The following is a 19,866-nucleotide window of genomic DNA, read 5'->3' as shown; positions in this document are numbered from 1 at the left end:
TGCTACTTAGTACATCCTTGCTGAGTTTTCTCTTCTCACACCCGTTTTATCTTTCACTCTTTGTATTTTTTATTTCATTCCTTTATTTTGCACAATTTGCTGGACAAACTGTTTTTGAATGTAAAGCAAGCGTCTGACCTGCCGGCTGTGCAGAAATCAAGACATAGAATAGACCCAGACGCTATCCCCAGCCCAGTAAGTTTCCTGTGTGCTTGCCTCTGCTTTTTGCTTCTCCCTGTCCTCTCTGTGCTGTCGCACTAATCCACAGCTTCACTCACATCAGCCTCTCACCCCCCGTAATCCCAGCCTCTACCCTCCAAAAGCCCCTGGTATTCAAAATGGCAAGATCGGACTCCTGTCATAATCATCAACTAAGGTTCTATTGTGTTGCATATTGATGACTTAATCATCCCCGCCAAATCCTCTGTTGTTTCTGTTAAGACTGTTCCTTATCAAAAGCATAGTGTACATAACATTGTTTGGGAGTGCTATTTGCACCTTGAGGTCTACTTTTTGATCTATTCAGCAATCAATTTTAGCTGTCAGTATCATTCAAATTTTGTTTTACCTCACCAAAGCCAGGTGTGAATAATGTTTTCTAAGTATGGTTTTGTTTCATGTTGCCTATTCACAAAAAAGACTTAAGGCGAATGCATGAATTCGGTTTTATTTATTTTCTTCTTTTTTTTTGCGGCCAGTTACAAATATTAATGTTGGCCTCTAAAACAACTTTTTAATTAGGCCTTACTGTATTCCTGTAGATCACAACTTGAACACTTATAGCCTCACCTCTAGCCCATCGTGCTCAAGGCATCTCAGCTCTAACAGACTAGTTTTCAGCCTTCCATTTGCCCTGCATGCTGGCCTGCAGCGTCTTGACTTACCCATGTTACCTTGTATAAATGGCATGCGTTAAGGGTTCCTGACTCTTTTTCCAGATGCCTGTAAAGGGGTGTGTATTTCAGTTCTGTTTTCTGAGTCTTGTCATTATATCCTTTATTGTGCATCCACATACACCACATACAGGTGTAATAACAATAATAAGCTTTATTTATATAGCAATTTTCTTAACAATGTTACAAAGTGCTTTGCAAAAAAAATAAAACCAAACAAGGCAAAAATGGGAATAAGACCAAATGACATGAGCAAAGAGAAGGTAAATACAATAAATGAATAAGACCAAATAGATAGGAATAAAAATAAAAACAGTATAAATACATAAAAACAAACATCATCAAAAGCTTTCACAATGAGAAAAGTTTGAAGAAGAGATTTAAAAGAAGCTAGAGACTTAGTATGTCTGAATTCAGTAGGAAGAGAGTTCTGTAGTGTGGGGGGCTCTAAAAACAAAAGCGCGATCACCATTTGTGACAAACCGTTATCTGGGAATAACCAGCAGGGCTCCATCTGCAGATCTTATTGGTGGAGAGGGCGCATACCAGGTCAATAAATCAGAGATGTATTTAGGAGCAAGACCGTTTAAGGCCTTAAAAGTGAGCAATAAACTTTTAAAATCAATTTGAAATCTAACAGAGCCAGTTCAGGGAGGTAAGCACAGGGGTGATGTGATCATGCCTCTTTGTCGCTGTAATGAGTCAAGCGGTGGCATTTTGTACCAACTGGAGATGGTGGATGGAGCCCTGACTGATACCCGAGTAAAGGGCATCACAATAATCAAGCCGAGAATAGATAAAAGCATGTACAACTTTTGGTAGATCAGCAATTGGTGAAAATGACCCAATTTTATAGATTATCTTGAGCTGGAAAAACATGAATGAACAACATTTTTGACTTGATTATCAAAACAGAGGTTAACATTGAATATTACCGCTAGATTCCTAACAGCCTGATTAAGACTGTTTGACAGACCACCAAGATTAGTACCAAAAAGCCTTATGGAATTGGGAGGAATGAACAGAATGACCTCAGACTTATCATCATTAAATTTAACAATATGTTGGGACATCCAGGATTTAATATTGAGAGAGGCACGTTGTATTTGCTAGACTGCTAGGATCTGTGGGTTTTAGTGGCATGTGTAACTGAGTGTCGTCAGCATTAAATGGTAAGACACAAAATGATTTTGAATAACCTGGCCAAGAGGCAGCATGTGTGTACATTTACATTTACTCATTTAGCAGACGCATTTATCCAAAGTGACTTACAAGTGAGGAACAACATTCAAGCTCCAGTACAGTAGGAGACCTAGGAGTAAGCATTAAGTACTGTCTGTATAGTCACACAAGTGCAAGGAGATTAAAAGAGAAGTGCACAGTAAATATGAGTTAGGCATGAAAACAGAAGGGGGCCAAGAACTGAGCCTTGAGAGACACCACAACTCAACTAGCCATCGAGAAAGTAGAGTTAACTCAGAACATCAGACAAAGTTCCGTTGGAGGCATGAGCGTAATAAACTAAGAGCCGAACCCTTGATGTCTACCCAAGTCTCCAAGCAAAGTAAGAAGATATTGTAATCGACTGTGTCAAAGGCAGTAATTGAGTCTAAAGAACTAAAATTGAACAGTCACCTCTGTCTGCAGGTAGCAGTAGGTCTTTATTAAGCGTAAGTAGAGCTGTCTCGGTACTATGAATTGCTCTAAAACCAGACTGGAAACTGTTAAAACATATTAGTATTCATAAAAGATGTCAGTTGAGAGGAAATTACTTTCTCCAGAACCTTAGATAAAAAATACAATTTGAAGATTGTAGTTACTTAAGGACAGGGGATACAAATTAGGTTTCTTTAGCAATTGCTGAACAGTGGCATGCTTAAAACTGTCTGAAAAAGAACCAGAGGCCAGAGAATTATTAAAAATTTGCAAAATAACAGGGCTAACAGTGGAAAATACCTCATTGAGCAGCTTAGTGGGGATGATGTCTAAGATGCAGGAAGAGTTCATATGGGAGACTACTGTCTTACTCTGAAATTGTAATGGGTTGAACCTGGGTAAAAAAAAGGCAGAATTAACATGGAGAATAGAAAGAATGTAAGGGTCAGGCTGGACTTGGGACCTGATATTCTCCACTTTATTTAAAAAATGAGCGAGAAATTTTTCAGACAGCTCAACAACATCAGGTTCAGACAAAAGTGGAGAGACCATTAATAACAGAATCAAGTACCCTAAAGACAACTTTAGGATTGTCATTGTTTCTAGCTATCAATTCAGAGAAGTAATCTGATCTCACATCCTTAACTGCTTTCTGGTAAATTAACATTTGGTTTTTAAGGGTGTTATGTGCTATTTCTGACTTGTTGACCCTCCATTGTCATTCAGATTTTCTACAGAGTCTTTTTAGGGCTCAGGTGTGATCATTCACACTTAAGCCAGGGGAGGTTATTTGATTTGCGTTTCCTAGTTTTAAATTGTGCCATTTGGTCAAGGATGGATAGGCATTGATCATTGAATGAATTTAACAGTGTATCTGAATTGAGAGAGGGTGTAGTGGAATTAAAGGATGATGAATTTAAAGCATTACAGAATTTAACTGCAGAGCCAGCGTAGAGATTGCAAGGGCATGTTTTAGGATATGTCTTTATGCATGCTGAATAATCCACGTAAGAAAATCACAGGAAGTTGAATCAGTTCATCTAGACACAACGTTAATTGAGAGAGAAACATTTCATCACTGTGTGTTTTAGTATAGAGACTAGGAATACAGAGCTGTAGTGGAACTTTAAAAACAACAGCTTTATGGTCAGTTACAAGCCTAGCCACCAGATTAAGACACTTGAGAGAGAAACCAGATGAGAGTACATGGTCTAAGAAATGACCTTTGGAATGTGTGGCCCTTTTAACAGATTGAATAAGGTTGGAAAAAGTCTACAAGATCTAGAAAATGTGAGGTGAGGGAATGGGAAGGACAACATACATGAATATTAAAATCACCAACAATAAGCACCCTGTCATATTTAGGCATGACCATGGATAGAAGCTCAGAAAACTCAGAAATAAAACTAACTGAATTAGGGGGCCTATAAATGAAGATGTAGAATAAAGGGGGAGGGTCAGTGATTAAGACACTTAAAACCTCAAAGGAGATAAAATTACTAAAAGTAAGAGGATGGCACTTAAGACCCAACTTATAAAAAAACAGCAAGGCCTGAGAATATGAGATAGGCAAAATCAGGGGGCCTAGCCTCAACCAGGAACAGTGTCTCATGGGAACAACCATGTTTCAGTAATCATAAAAAAGTCCTGCTCATTAGAAACAATAAAATCATTAATGATAAAGGACTTATTACCAAGAGATCTCACATTCTAGAGTCCAAAATTGTTTGGTGTCAAAGCAGAGTGAAAAGAAACAGGAATACAGCAAATAGGACATAAATTGCAGATATATGCTTCAAATATTAGGGTGTTATTGTTTCTACCATTAGATATGTCGTGTGGACGAGAGGCCCGGGCCTAATAATCGTTTGTATGGGGAAAACTTACGGTGAGAGGGTTAGGTGTACTTGTGCCGTGTTTCATCTTCGGTGTATCCTTGGCCATAGACAAACTAATTTAAAATAGTCCATCTCCTCATGGATTTCCAGTGTCTTTTCGACAGCAGTGTGTTTGTAGGGTTGTGTGGAATACTTCTCCTGCATGGGTGTTACATTTTTGAGATATTTTTGGGCCTAGAGGGTGTGTATACCGCATTCAATTTTTGTTCACATGGGGTACATTCAATTGAGTTGGGTATTTGTTGTCCTCCTTCATCTCACCCCTTCAGATCCAGGTGATAGAGGACGATAAGACTAAGAGCACTGAGCCATTCACTACAGGGGTCAGGGGTCAGGCCCCACCCCTTGTCACAACCAACTTCAAGGTCAAAGATCAAGGTATCCTTTCATTCCCTGTTTTTCAGTCGGTACCAATTGGTAACCCCTGCTGATATTTATGGATTTCTGCTTTATGAAAGCTGGAATATTACACCTAGTACCTTTAACCAAAATGTAGACAAAACCATCGTCATGAATAAGTCAATTTCACAAATTACAGTGGATGTGACATAGTGACTAACACTGCCACTTTCCCATCCTGTTGAGGAATTCACACCTCTCAATCACAAGCATGCATCTTTAACCTCCAATGGTATTGTGAAACCCCCCCCCCCCCCCCCAGTTATTTTGGGTTAAAAAAAAAATCAAAACTGCATGTTTAGGATTTGGGTCTCCTTCTGAAAATGACAGAGATGATGCCAGTGTGGTGGTGCTATTTTTGATATGTCTGTGTGTCTCTAGGGAATGCAAGCCCTAGGTTTATTCGCTGTACAGCCTACAACATGCCCTGCACAGCCGACATGGCCAAGCAGTCCCAGGTGCCACTGGCAGCCGTCATCAAACCCCTCGCTACGTTGCCACCAGATGAGGTGAGAGATGCACCCCCTCCTTTTTAAACCAAATTCTCACCTGAGCTGGGCTAGGTGTATATATGATAGTCCTAAGAAATTTTAATGAAAAACTGGCACATTTTGCCCTGTGAGGGTGGTAGTAGTTTCAGTACATAATGACTGATATTTAGTTGTGATCACAGGAAACCTGTTACACCAAAGGCAGAAGAGAACTTTGTTACCTGTCTCAACATGACGAAATGGGAGTAGCTCAAAAGTCTACTGTGTGTACACATGAAACATAAAACTGATATTCTTTTGGATTTGACAAGTGTTGTCATTTTTAACGTTCCAATGATCTTAGGTAAAACAGACTCTAGTCTTCACCAAGAGATGTGCACACTATCTGTCAGAATTAACGACATGACAAATTTTGACAGCAGCAAAGTCACAGATACACACTAGTAACAATTGCATGACCTGCCCTGCCTCTTGTTAAACCTATCCTGTACATAAATGGCAATAGCTGAAGTTTTCCCTCATCTCTTTAAATTGCAAATGGATTGCAAGATTTGTTGGTCTCTAATAAAAAGATCATTTGACCAAGAGGGATCCACGGTATATCCTTGTTCATTTTTCCTTCTCTTTTGTTTCCCGGCCACTCTTTGTCAGACGCCTCCATTTCTAGTGGACCATGGGGAGGGTGGTCCTATCCGCTGTAACCGCTGCAAGGCTTATATGTGCCCCTACATGCAGTTTATAGAGGGTGGGCGCCGCTTCCAGTGTGGTTTTTGCAGCTGCGTCACAGAGGGTTAGTTTGTGGATGTCCTCTCATGAAAACCTATAGTATATGAATATACGTAGAAGTAAATGTGTGTAAAATAAATTTTGGCATTAGAAGTTCCTGGTGTTTTTTTGTTTTGTTTTTTCTCCCTCCACTGTTTCGACATTGACACTTTCCTCTCTCTGCTGTTTAGTGCCTCCCCATTACTTCCAGCATCTGGACCATACTGGGAAGAGGGTAGACTGTTATGACAGACCAGAGCTCTCGCTGGGTAGCTATGAGTTCTTGGCTACAGTAGACTACTGCAAGGTGAGGCTCTGATAGAGGCATAGCCCATGGTAGACTTGGGCCTCCTACTACACAAGAAACCAACTTTTTATTTCCCTCTGGACGGTATCTGCCTGTTTACTAAAATCTATTGGCCTTTTCACTACTTTACCAGCCAGTTTGGCATTAGGAATGTGAAGGATCTTCAAAATGATGATTGTTACACTACCAAATTAGCTATTAGAGTGGGTAAACTAACCAATCCCCAAATCAACAGATTTTTGGCAGCATTTAACTGGTTGTTGTTCCTGGCATACTATGCTGTCCAGCAGAGAGCATAGTATGTCAGGAATATAGCTATCGTAATATAAGTCAGACAGTTCTCTCGTCCTCACTAGTCCCTCCATTACTTTGTAGAGGCAATTCATCTTTAGTCTCGCACTCTGAGTAGCTTTTAGAGAAAAACACGCTGGATTTAGAAACCCCAAGCAAGGACAGTGCATCCTTGGGATAATTAAGAATTCTTATGCAAGACTAAGATGCAAATATTTACCACAGTAATACAGTTTAACTAACAGTATCATAGGCTTTCGGTCAGAAGGGTTTTATACTCAAACCATCCAGCAAATTCATATTTGGGTAGTCAGCAAAAACACATAAGCAGGAAGAAAACCACTTAGGTGCATTTTGAATAAAGCATGACCTCTGTGTGTCTCCGTCACTGGTAGAACAATAAGCTCCCTCAGCCTCCTGCTTTCATCTTCCTCATTGATGTGTCCTACAACGCTGTGAAGAGCGGCATGGTCGGCATCGTCTGCCAGGAACTTAAAACCCTGCTGGACTACCTGCCCAGGTACATGCAAACACACAGGAAGAAAGTAGAGGAGGAGAGAAAGAAATAGATAAGAAACCTAAAACAATCCCTTTTGGAAATGAATATTTGCAAACAAGGACAAAAGGTTCAGAGTCCCAAGAATTCACGAAGTTCCTCATCATCCTCCTCATGAACAGTAACACAAGTACACAACATGCATATACAGTTGAGAACTAGCTGTGTCTGATCCTCCCATGTCTCTGTGTGAAGGGAGAACCCTGACATGGACTCTGCAGTGCGGGTAGGCTTTGTCACCTACAACAAGGTTTTGCACTTCTACAATGTCAAGTCAAGCCTGGCCCAGCCCCAAATGTTAGTGGTGTCAGACGTGTCTGACATGTTCGTGCCACTGCTTGACGGCTTCTTGGTGAACGTCAATGAGAGTCGGGTGGTCATCGAGAGGTGAGAAGTGTAAACAAGACACGTGCATGTGTATGTATTCATGCAAAAACTGACAGGAGATATGTGTACCCAAATGAAGTGGTCCAGGTTAATAAAAACACATTTTTCCACAGCTTACTCAATCAGATCCCAGAGATGTTTGCAGACACGCGAGAGACAGAGACAGTCTTTGGGCCTGTCATCCAGGCGGGGCTAGAGGCACTTAAGGTAATGGCTTTTCCTTACTCTCTTGAGCCTATGTTGCACTTGACAGCCGTTGAAATCATGCCGTAAGGCAGCAGTTTGTAATAAATGGTTTTGAGTATATTCTTGTTTCTTCCATCACAATGGGTAATATGCTAGATGAAAAGCTGGAAATGGGACATCATGCTCATTTGATCATACCCTACTAGATTCCGTTTGCATGCTGTCTTAAAATACAAAATATGTGGTGCTCCAATTTCTTCTTAGCTATCAAATTTGTATCTGTGAAATTTCTGTCCAATAAAATACCACAGCAATTATAGTAGGCAATTATAAACCAAGATTTTTACAAGTCACTCTTCTCACCCTATTTTTTTCCTCTTTAAATGGCTCAAATAAGTAGGTAAAACAAACTATGAAACAATGCATAACAAACACAACAATTTAACCATTTTTAATCCATTTCTGGTATCCAGGGATTGTGTATTGAGTTTCTTTTCAATTTCCTCACACACCAGTGTGTGCTATCTTGTCTTAAGCAACAGGGATACTTGCAACATATTGGAGTAAATGTCATCATGGCTACATTTGATTAAAGTGTTGCCTCAATTCATGACTGCTAACCAGCCCCTCAGAGAAGACTAGTGGGTTTTTTTTTATCTTAACTTTCAAACGTTTTAACTTACATGCCTTATCATGGTACTTAAAAATTTCTTCACAAATGGTAAACTTAAATGAACTTAAGAGACAGTAAATTACATGTAATAGTTGACTAAAACATTAATGATTTTCTAGCAGGGTCAGTACTGTTTGGGATGATTTGATCTCATGAATTTAATGACCGAAGAAGATTTACAAAAGGATTTTATGATTGAAGGTAATCTTCTCCTATGTTTTTGTCATTAGTAAAATTGATTCTGCCTCCACACTTGCCTCTCTCTTTCTGCTCCTGGAGCTACACTTTCATGGGCTGTGTGTCAGGTTGTAATTTGGTCCGTGATTACTGAGAGCAAAAGTGTCGAGTCTGACCCTTGACATACTAAAGACTGAACTGTGCTGCCTGGCAGGCCCAAGAACACAGGATCTGCCCATTCTCACCTAATGGTCAAAAAAGGCCAGTCAGGCTCACAATTAGCATTGAAATCGTCCAATGTGTTCTGGCCTATGTTCTTTCCTCATTGACCTACTCCACACATACACATGCTTGTTCACCCTGGAAAAAAATCCCTGAGTTACTCACACCAACACAGTAAGACACACATAACTGGTAAATGTGCTCAGTCTCTCCCTTGTTTCGTTTATTCTGCTTGTGTTCTTTCTTCCTCTTTCTTTTCGGGGAACAGATTGCTCCAGATTTGTTTTTTGTCGCGTTAGTTTCAGTTGTAGACATTCTTAGTTTCTGTTGTAATTTCCCCGTTCTTCTGCCCTCTCTTCTGTTATTTTGTGTTTCATTTCACGGTTCTCATCATGCCCCACTTCTGGTCATTGCCACATCTAATGGGTGTGTGGCTGTCTGTCTCCTCCAGGCAGCAGATTGTGCGGGCAAGCTGTTTGTGTTCCACACTTCTCTGCCCATTGCTGAGGCTCCAGGCAAACTGAAGAACAGGGAAGACAAGAAGCTGATTGGCACAGACAAGGAGAAGGTACTCATCAGTATAGCACACAGCATTTGCAACTGCTTTTAATAGGACATATTAAAACTATTGTACTCCCACGCGAGTACAATAGTTATTCCACAAGGTTCCTCATAGCTTTTTGGGAATCACATTTCAAGGCATAGTAGCAGTTATGTTTTGATACCATCACAGTGAAAGAAAACATGCACTAAGCACAAATCAAATTCCACTACAAATTTAGAACCACCTTTTGAAAACTTTTGACTTTTACTCATGAGTAGTAAATGTGCACAAATGCATTATTAAAGAATAGACCGCCACAGGTAGTGTGGCGGTCTATTCCGTTGCCTACCAACACAGGGCTCGCTGGTTCGAATCCCCGTGTTACCTCCACCTTGGTTGTGGGTGGGAAGCCGGAAGTGGGTATGTGTCCCGGTCGCTGCACTAGCGCCCCATGTGGTCGGTCAGGGTGCCCGTTCAGGGGGGAGGAGGGATTGGGGAGAATAGCGTGATCCCACGTGCTACATCCCCCTGGCAAAACTCCTCACTGTCAGATGAAAAGAAGCAGTTGGCATGTGGTAGTCTGCAACCCTCCCCGGATCGGCAGAGGGGATGGAGCAGCGACCGGGACAGCTCAGAAAATAGGGTAATTGGCCAAGTACAATTGGGGAGAAAAGGGGGAGAAGACAAAAAAAAAAGAAAAAAAGTTCACCTTCAGACATATTTTAAAGTTTAAAAATACTCTGAGCTGGGGTGCCCCAGTGGCTCACCTGGTAGAACATGTACCACATAAGTCTGAGTCCTTACCACAGCTGCCTGGGTTCAAATCCAGCCTGGGCCCTTTGCTACATGTCATCCCCTCTCTCTCCCCTGCCTTTCTTATCTTTCTTTCCACTATTGCTGTCAAATAAAGGTGGAAAATGCCAAAAGATGATCTTTAAAAACAAAAAACTCTTGAGAAGATCAATATATTGTTTAACATGGTTTTCCCCACATAAAAAGTAAAAAAAAAAAAAATCCTCTGAAATGGGGCTGGAAGCACATTTGCTCTCTCTCCCTCACTGAAAAATTATCTTATGAATACACAAATATCACTGCCCTCGTGCTTCGCCCACCACTGCTGCTTGCTCTAGGTTGACCGGTGAAAGAGCGGTGTGTATCAAGATGGCTAGCATTAGAGGAAACATGGGAGATATTCAGCCATGCATGTTTGAGCCTCAGTCACACCCATACTCACTCTATTGTGCACCAAAATCGGCGACTAGCAGATGTATCAGAATAGTAAGTGTAGTTAGCATCTTTTATTTGTTTATGTTGCGTGTTAGCTTGTAATGGGCAGTGGCTGACACAGCAGTGGTTGTGAAACATACAATAATATCTGCTGTGATGTTAGTGTTCACATTGTCACATTGTTATTACATGATTATATACCAGAGGTCTAATCAAAGTTTGCAGAAAGATAGATTCCATCTGGCTGAGATTTTTGTATTACGTGTAATATCTGTTTCGAGCCAATTCCCAGGCAAACCAAGTTTGCCTGGGAATTATGCACCTCGGGCCGCCATCATCATTTCAGTTCATATGGCTAAACGTTGAAACATTAGCTAAATACATAGTTTGCAGTCTTATTGTTACAAAACAACTGGCAGCAGCTAGCAAAAAGCTAACATAGTTAATGTTATTAAAAATTCACAAGGGAACATGCAGAAAGCATTAATTTAACTGTTGGTTGAGTAAAAGAAATGTAAGAAAATCTTGATGCATGCTCAATAATCTAGGTAAGAAGATCAAAGAAGGTTGAATCGGTTCATCTGGTATCAGTTTACGATACCAGACTGAAGATGTCACTTAGTGGAGTGATGAAACATACACTCACCGGCCAATTTATTAGGCACACCTGTCCAACTGCTCGTTAATGCAAATTTCTAATCAGCCAATCACATGGCAGCAACTCAATGCATTTAGGCATGTAGACATGGTCAAGACGATCTGCTGCAGTTCAAACCGAGCATCAGAATGGGGAAGAAAGGTGATTTAAGTGACTTTGAACGTGGCATGGTTGTTGGTGCCAGACGGGCTGGTCTGAGTATTTCAGAAACTGCTGATCTACTGGGATTTTCACGCACAACCATCTCTAGGGTTTACAGAGAATGGTCCGAAAAAGAGAAAATATCCAGTGAGCAGCAGTTCTGTGGGCGAAAATGCCTTGTTGATGCCAGAGGTCAGAGGAGAATGGCCAGACTGGTTCGAGCTGATAGAAAGGCAACAGTAATTCAAATAACCACTCATTACAACCGAGGTATGCAGAAGAGCATCTCTGAACGCACAACACGTCGAACCTTGAGGCAGATGGGCTACAGCAGCAGAAGACCACACCGGGTGCCACTCCTGTCAGCTAAGAACAGGAAACTGAGGCTACAATTCGCACAGGCTCACCAAAATTGGACAATAGAAGATTGGAAAAACGTTGCCTGGTCTGATGAATCTCGATTTCTGCTGCGACATTCGGATGGTAGGGTCAGAATTTGGCGTCAACAACATGAAAGCATGGATCCATCCTGCCTTGTATCAACGGTTCAGGCTGGTGGTGGTGGTGTAATGGTGTGGGGGATATTTTCTTGGCACACTTTGGGCCCCTTAGTACCAATTGAGCATCGTGTCAACGCCACAGCCTACCTGAGTATTGTTGCTGACCATGTCCATCCCTTTATGACCACAGTGTTCCCATCTTCTGATGGCTACTTCCAGCAGGATAACGCGCCATGTCATGAAGCTCGAATCATCTCAGACTGGTTTCTTGAACATGACAATGAGTTCACTGTACTCAAATGGCCTCCACAGTCACCAGATCTCAATCCAATAGAGCACCTTTGGAATGTGGTGGACCGGGAGATTCGCATCATGGTTGTGCAGCCGACAAATCTGCAGCAACTGCATGATGCTATCATGTCAATATGGACCAAACTCTCTGAGGAATGTTTCCAGTACCTTGTTGAATCTATGCCACGAAGGATTAAGGCAGTTCTGAAGGCAAAAGGGGGTCCAACCCGGTACTAGCAAGGTGTACCTAATAAAGTGGCCAGTGAGTGTATCTGTCAATAAATGTTGTATCCAGATTAACTGATTCAACCTTCTTTGAAATGTAAAAAAAACTTACCAACTGACTCCCGCTTGCTGTTGCAGTCCCGAGATAAATAGTTTTTACAGCATCAGACTTCAAAACTTAATTTCTTGTGAAAACTCAGTGACTTTTGCATTAGGTTATGGGAACACTCATCGCTGAAGTGAGCATTGGAGATACATAGTCTCTCCTGGTTTGTAGGCACGGGAGCCTGTCCCGATTTCTGTAAATAAATTCCAACCTTTCCAGCAGTATAGTGGAATTTTTTGGTAGATAATGGAAGGACGCTCCAGGGTCCAGTTTACATCCAAAAAACTGCACACTCGACCATGTTTGCTGTCAAAACCTTCACTATACCAATACAAATTCGCTCTCTGTACTGACAAGTCCACTCTGCGTAGGAGGTTTCAGGTTTCTTTGCCCGCCCTGTATTTGCATATTAGACAGTGATTGGCTTTTGGATTTGTGACGTACCAAATCTAGCTTGCCCAGTGTACTTTGAATCACAGATTTTAGGGAAGTGCACAGACAGCTCCTCCTCCAGGAGAGGAATGTGAAAGCCCCACTCTAGTGACAAACTTCGCACAGATGCAAGTCAGTATAGTCAAGGCCAGACATTTTAGGGGACACAAACATGAGAAAAACACGTTTTTGAGTGGAGGGGTACTTGAAAGATGAATACCTTTAATACCTTTATTTACGACATAGTTATATTCAAAAGGCTTTATGGCAATTGTAAGATATTGAATAGCTAACCAGCTGCAACCCATTTTTTCCACAAATGAGTCATGGTATCTTGCGGGTGAGGGGGTTGTATAATTAACTGACAAAAAAGCGGAACAGTCCCCACTGACTCTGTCTCCCTCTCTCAGTCTCAGTTCCAACCCCAGGTGGGTTTCTATAACAGCCTGGCTAAGGAGTGTGTGGCTCAGGGCTGCTGTGTAGACCTCTTCCTTTTCCCCAACCAGTATGTGGATGTAGCTACATTGGGAGTGGTCCCAGTATCCACAGGAGGCTCCATCTACAAATACACCTACTTCCAGGTGAGGAAAAAAATTGCTGCCTAATACATTTTCTGAAATAGCTACTCACCCAATGGGGAAATGCATCTGTAAACTGTATTTAATATTTGGTGTATGTGTTTATTTGTCCCCAGGCTCAGACAGACAGTGAGCGATTCCTGAGTGACCTTAGGCGAGACATTCAGAAACCAGTCGGCTTTGACGCTGTCATGCGGGTGCGCACCAGCACAGGTGAGAGTCTCTTATTTCCTCATATGATTATTAGAACCACAGACAAACACATAAAGTTGCTCTACTTGAGGAATGTATCGTTCTCATCTTCCTCCCTCTCCCCTTGTGGTAGGAATCAGAGCGACAGACTTCTTTGGTTCCTTCTTCATGAGCAACACCACGGATGTGGAGCTGGCAGGCCTGGACTGTGACAAGACCATTACTGTGGAATTCCGCCATGATGATAAGCTCAGCGAGGAGACGGGGGCACTAATGCAGGTATGTGAGTGATAGAAAGATGAGGGAAATCCTGTAAAGGAAATAGACAACTGTTTTTTTTCCCCCACCTTTATATATTTTTTAGATACAAGGCTTAAGCTATCCCAAGGCATGTGCCTGGGCTCCTTACATTGCATTTAGGGCTTACTTAATAGACTTGAATAAAATTGAATTTTACCCCCTAAACAAGATGAAAAATATCTTTGGGCCGACTTAGTATATGTATTAATTCTTAATAAATCCTTATGGTAAGTCCTTCGATGCAGCAATACAAACTCATATGTGGGACTTGCTTTCTGTGTCAAGGATTTCAAAGTAACAAATATGCCAGTTAGTAGTAATTAGCACTTGTTGTCCCATTGATTTTGTCCGTTTTATTGCAGTGTGCAATGTTATACACTAGCTGTAGTGGTCAGAGGCGTCTGCGTATCCACAACATGGCTGTCAACTGCTGTTCTCAGCTGGCTGACCTCTATCGCAACTGTGAGACCGACACAATCATCAACTTCTTCTCCAAATACGGTGAGGAGCAGCTTAGATAGCACAGAGAATCCAGTTTTCATCCAAGTAGCTTCTTAACACTCAAGGTTATCCAGGGATCAAGTTTATTTGGGTTATTGAGAGTGGAAAGCCTTAAATTACTTCTGCAAATGACTTTTGTATTTATTTTATAATTATTTGTGAGTTACTTGGTGAATGACTGCCTGACTTTGTGGCACTGTTATGACATTTGTGCTGCTATGTGTATGTGCACATGTGTTTGTGTGTGTATGTGTGTGCATGTGTGTGTTTTATGGTGTAGCATTCCGCAGTGTGCTCAGCAGCCCCACAAAAACAGTGAGAGACAGCCTGGTAAACCAGTGTGCCCAAATACTGGCCTGTTACCGCAAAAACTGTGCCAGCCCTTCATCTGCTGGTCAGGTAGGACACTGCACCGCATCTTCACCACACACCCCCTACAGATGGTACAAATGCTGACAAGCATGCACCAATAATCACCTCCTCCTCATATTTACTCATGCTTTAAAGAAAAAAACAACGACATTATGCACATACTCATATTGCTTGATTGATCAAAATTGCACGTAGAGATTCATCTCTTTTAGTCCTTTGACATGCATTTGATATGCTTTGACACTTGAACTTAACTCCATGACACATAACACACAAAAATATAGCTACCACACTTCTCATTAAGATGTTTTTTCATGTTTGTTTGTTTTGTCTCTAATACACATCTATTTCTTATTATTTGAGTTTCCCCTCAGTCGAATCTGTAACACTCAGGCACAAAGTGTCTATCGCACTGTTCTCTCCCCATCAATATCTCTACATCTGTGTCATGCAGCTGATCCTGCCGGAGTGCATGAAGTTGTTACCAGTGTACCTGAACTGCGTGCTAAAGAGCGACGTGCTGCTGCCAGGAGCAGACGTGTCGCTGGACGACCGTGCCTACCTGCGGCAGTTACTGAGCTGCATGGACGTCACAGAGAGCCACGTCTTCTTCTACCCACGCCTGCTACCTTTGGTAAAAATAATCGAGCCCTCAATGCTGTGCTTTAAGTTATGTTTAGAGCAACTACTAGGACAAATACATACTTATTTAACAACTTGATAACTGTAATTGTGTCCCTAAATTTTTCATGCAATGAAATGCTAATGTAGCAACTTGTACAGCAGTTCATGTGTCGCATTGCACAAAGCAAAATCAACAATTTGTTTCTTTGTGCACCCGTTAAGACACGCATTCATTTTCACTTCTAACCAGAAGGGAAACAGTGCATGTACATGGGAATGTAGCCATCCTGCAACGTGACATCTGTCCTACAGACTTACAGAAGTCCAGGGAGTTAACTATGAAAATTATTAGAGGTGCATCTCTTGAATCAAAATAACATTTATCAGGGGTCCGCGGTGGTGTAGCGTTCTAAGCATCGGCTTTATGTCGATGCAGTTGCCCACTGGGGACTGGGGTTCGCGCCCCGGTCTCGTCAGATCCGACTATGGCCGGACTCGATGAAGCGGCAATCATTGGCAACGCTGTCTTCGGGAGGGGGCGGAGTCGGCTTGTGTTCGTCACGTGAATGCATCTCTGTGTGTGTCGGAAAAAACAGTGGTTCGGCCTGGAGTCGCCTTGTCACGAAAGTGGGGAGGCGGTCTCCTTCGGGACTGCCGGCCGGAGAGATGCAGTTGGCGAACACATGCAGTACGAGGGTGGGTGTTTGAATTAAAATAGGGATCGATTGGCCACTAAATTGGGAGAAAAAAGGGAAAAATCAGAAATAAATTTATAAAAAAAAATCTATCAAAATGTTCTTGTTACTGATAAATACTAAATATTGAGGCTGACTTGTAATATTGTGTATTTGCAAAGGGACAATGCCAGAGAGGCAGTTCATCAGCTATATACAGCTTTCAGTTAGCCGGAGACTGACCCACTATAATTCCATAGTCTTACAACCCTGTCCCATCTCCCTGGGTTTTTCAGACGACATTGGATGGGGACTCCTTGCCGATGGCAGTAAGGGACTCTGAAGAGAGGCTGTCCAAAGGTGGAGTCTACCTCCTGGAGACAGGACTCCACCTCTTCCTCTGGGTGGGAGCTAATGCACAACAGGAGCTGCTGCTGAACATCTTTGGCACACCCAGTTTCAGCCAGATAGATCCCAACATGGTGAGAATAAAATAAAATGCAACCACCTTAACATTTATTGACTTGAGCTTAACCAACATCTGGATGCAAGCTTAAGTTGCTTTTTTTGGTAAATGGAGTTAGAAGGTACAACTTTTTATGCAGTTTGTCAGCAACAATATTCAATATTTCAGCAAAACGTGTGTGCACATGCGTGTTTGTGTCTGTCCCCTTGTTTCCATTTTGAGTACACTGATCTCTTGTGTAATCGCAGACAACAAGTTATCAGTCACACCATTGTATTTTAGCAGTATGGTTGTATTTTTGACTGTTGGGGTAGGCTCCAGCATCCCCACGACCCTGAGAGCAGGATAAGCGGTTTGGATAATGGATGGGATGGATGGTTGTATTTTTACGCTGTAAGCTAGCTCTCCCTCCATTGCTGGTGTTGGTTTAAATGTTTTGCCTTTCTGAACATGGTCTTTCATTGTGTTTCAGACAAGTCTGCCTGTGCTGGACAACCCCTTCTCTCAGAGATTAAGACAGATCATTGACTCCTTCAGAGCACAACGATCACGATACATGAAGGTCAGCACTCGCTTGATTTCCCTCAACTTATTCTCACTTTTTTTTGCCCATTATTTCTCTAACTACGTCATCCCTTTATACCTGCTGTTTTCTGTGTCTCTCATATCACTCCTTTTGTCTCTTATCACTCGTTTTGCTCTCCCTCTCGTTGGTTGTCTGATTGTGACTGTTGTCTCATCTGTAGATAATGGTGGTGAAACAGGAAGACAGAGCTGAGCTGATATTCAGGCACTTCCTGGTTGAGGACAAGAGCGCTAGTGGAGGAGCATCATATGTGGACTTCCTGTGTCACATGCACAAGGAGATCCGCCAGCTTCTCAGCTAGGACCGCCTTCCTTCACCTGTGTCACCCCCGGAACCCCCAGCCCCTGTCACCTTTCACCTTGCCCCTCTGAAAGCGCTTTATCTTTTATTACCTAATAAACTAAACACCCCCACCCCACCCCCCCATCAGCCAAGGGCCAGAGACACATTCACAGCCAGGTGGCAGAGTCCCTGTCGTGTCTTGCATGAGAGAGAGATATAGAGAAAGCCTGTTTGTGTGCGAGAGAGAGTGAAAAGGACTAATGTCAGTTCATACAACTCTGCTCTGCCTCAGATCTGAAGCTCCCGCACAGAGGGAGCTTCCTAACTTGTTAGGGAGGGTAGTGTATGTACAGAGTGAATGTCTGTGTATGCGGCTATATGTGAGTAAGGGAGGGAGAGGGCTGATGTTGATTGTAGTCGGTGTACTGTCTATAACACTAGCACTGAAGGCTGTTCTTAGCCACATAAACGACCCTCCAATTGCGGAACTCGACTCATTTTGTATGATTGAAACCTGATAACGCTAAGGATACATTACAAGACGTATATGAAATGAAATAAATGCTGTTCTTTTCCATCTCTACAATTATTTTTGTCTTTTTCTCCTGTCTTGCCATGGCCTTAGTAACCCCCATCCCCACCCCACCCCAGTGCTGCTCCATTTATCCATCATGCTCATGTTCCCAAGTGTCGAGAAGATTAGTAGCCCTTTGGCCATTCTGTTTGCACTCTTGTGCCAGTATCAGATCCCCGGTTCTAGATACTTATTTGAAAGACCGCTTGAAATGGGGTCTACTTGTGTAGTTATTTCCTAAAGGAAATACACAAGTCTATAATGAGTATCTTAAACTAAAACTTTTGATTTCAGCGTGTACCAGCATACTGAAAATAACACCTAGAAGGGGAGGGCAGCTATTTTAACTATGGTTAACCTGATCAGTAATGACAGTAATTGGTGTTATCCAGATTGAGCCCAGTCTTCCCCAGTAATACTGACATTTGGCCCAAGTGGATGGATGGGTGGATGGATTGCATTTATGTAGTGCTTTTCCAGCTGCAACAGCCACTCAAAGCGCTAAGTGGAGCCTGAAATCTATTTTTCAGTGATTGTCCAAACGTGTGTTTTGAACTGCTGTTAAGAGTCTGTCGTGTCTTAAAGTAATCTCCAAATAATTCAGAGTCTATGCATCCACTATGAAAGGCCGGAGAAAAAGGAAAAGAGAGGTGTGTAAATTTCTGATCTCTAACATCAGTGCATTGGGACATTCTCCTCAGGATTAGAATATGGGTTTAATTGTATCTGTTGAGCTGTTGCACATTGCATGTGATGTATAGAGCTTTTTGCCCTTCATCAGTCAAAAGATGTAGCCACTAACTCGTGAAAAGTAGTGCATAATCTGCAGCTTAATGTGAGCACATACTTGCTGTATGTGACACATTAAACTAACGCTACATCTTCACACTGCAAGGGGGGAAATAGATGAAGTGAAAGTAGACAGAGATGCACATCATCTATCAGCTAGTAAAATCTATGGGTTGTCTCCATACTCAAGACTTTTGGTGCATAAACAGTATATAATCTGTACAGAATTTTAAAAAAAAAGAGAAAAAAAAGATACCATTTTCTAAAACCTGCCTGACCAGCTTTGAGTTTTCAATTGGTTGGTTTATCTGTCACACATACCAGTAGCTTAATTATAAAAATCCTGTCATTTAGTCGAGAGCAAAGGCCTAGGCGTGTGTGTGTGTGCGTGCGTGTGTATATGTGTGCGAAGGAAGAGTGTGTGTTACTGTGGGGTTGGGTCGGTCCTGGTGAATTTCTCCTGAGGAACAGAGGGAACGGGCATCAAACACTCCTTATGGAAGTTGAATCAAGACTTATTTCTTACCCCCTCGTTTTTTTTTTTTAACTGTGTTTTTGGTGTTTGTTCGGTGTGTACCCCTCTGTTCCATCTTCTGTTCACACACCTTGTCTGATTGACCCTCTGTCTGACTGTAATCTTAATCTTAATTTCCGTTCCCCCCTTTTTTTTTCCTTTGATTTTTTTCTTTTCTTTATTCTTTTTTTTTTTGTTCATTGCCTTTTGGGACTGCTAATAATAAAATGATTGTTGAAAATAAGTTTCCCCTTTGAACTTCTCCCATCTCGACCGGCATATGTCTGTCTCTGCTGTGCACTGATTTCGGACATTGCAATTGTACTATTTTACTCTCAGAATAACACATTTAATAAAATATGAAAACTATTCAGAATTTTATGACACGA

General features: G+C 41.9%; 1 protein-coding gene across 1 annotated transcript in view; it reads left to right on the top strand.

Moving 5' to 3' along the window:
• Window positions 1-19,846, top strand: part of sec24c (SEC24 homolog C, COPII coat complex component) — a 30,610-nt gene extending 10,764 nt beyond the window's left edge. The window contains exons 7-23 of the mRNA XM_056296877.1: window positions 4,717-4,825; window positions 5,228-5,355; window positions 5,989-6,127; window positions 6,294-6,409; window positions 7,096-7,220; window positions 7,452-7,643; window positions 7,757-7,850; window positions 9,353-9,469; window positions 13,436-13,606; window positions 13,720-13,816; window positions 13,929-14,074; window positions 14,458-14,596; window positions 14,877-14,995; window positions 15,423-15,602; window positions 16,563-16,748; window positions 17,205-17,294; window positions 17,479-19,846. Coding sequence (XP_056152852.1) covers window positions 4,717-4,825; window positions 5,228-5,355; window positions 5,989-6,127; window positions 6,294-6,409; window positions 7,096-7,220; window positions 7,452-7,643; window positions 7,757-7,850; window positions 9,353-9,469; window positions 13,436-13,606; window positions 13,720-13,816; window positions 13,929-14,074; window positions 14,458-14,596; window positions 14,877-14,995; window positions 15,423-15,602; window positions 16,563-16,748; window positions 17,205-17,294; window positions 17,479-17,619 — 2,289 coding nt within the window. The 3' untranslated portion in view covers window positions 17,620-19,846. The remainder of the gene's footprint in view (window positions 1-4,716; window positions 4,826-5,227; window positions 5,356-5,988; window positions 6,128-6,293; window positions 6,410-7,095; window positions 7,221-7,451; window positions 7,644-7,756; window positions 7,851-9,352; window positions 9,470-13,435; window positions 13,607-13,719; window positions 13,817-13,928; window positions 14,075-14,457; window positions 14,597-14,876; window positions 14,996-15,422; window positions 15,603-16,562; window positions 16,749-17,204; window positions 17,295-17,478) is intronic.
• The last annotated feature ends 20 nt before the right edge of the window (window positions 19,847-19,866 follow it).

The sequence above is a fragment of the Lampris incognitus genome, chromosome 17 (genome assembly GCF_029633865.1).
Source record: "Lampris incognitus isolate fLamInc1 chromosome 17, fLamInc1.hap2, whole genome shotgun sequence".
NCBI lineage: Eukaryota > Metazoa > Chordata > Actinopteri > Lampriformes > Lampridae > Lampris > Lampris incognitus.
Note: the sequence above shows the minus strand (reverse complement) of the source record. Positions and strands in the feature narration are given on the sequence as shown.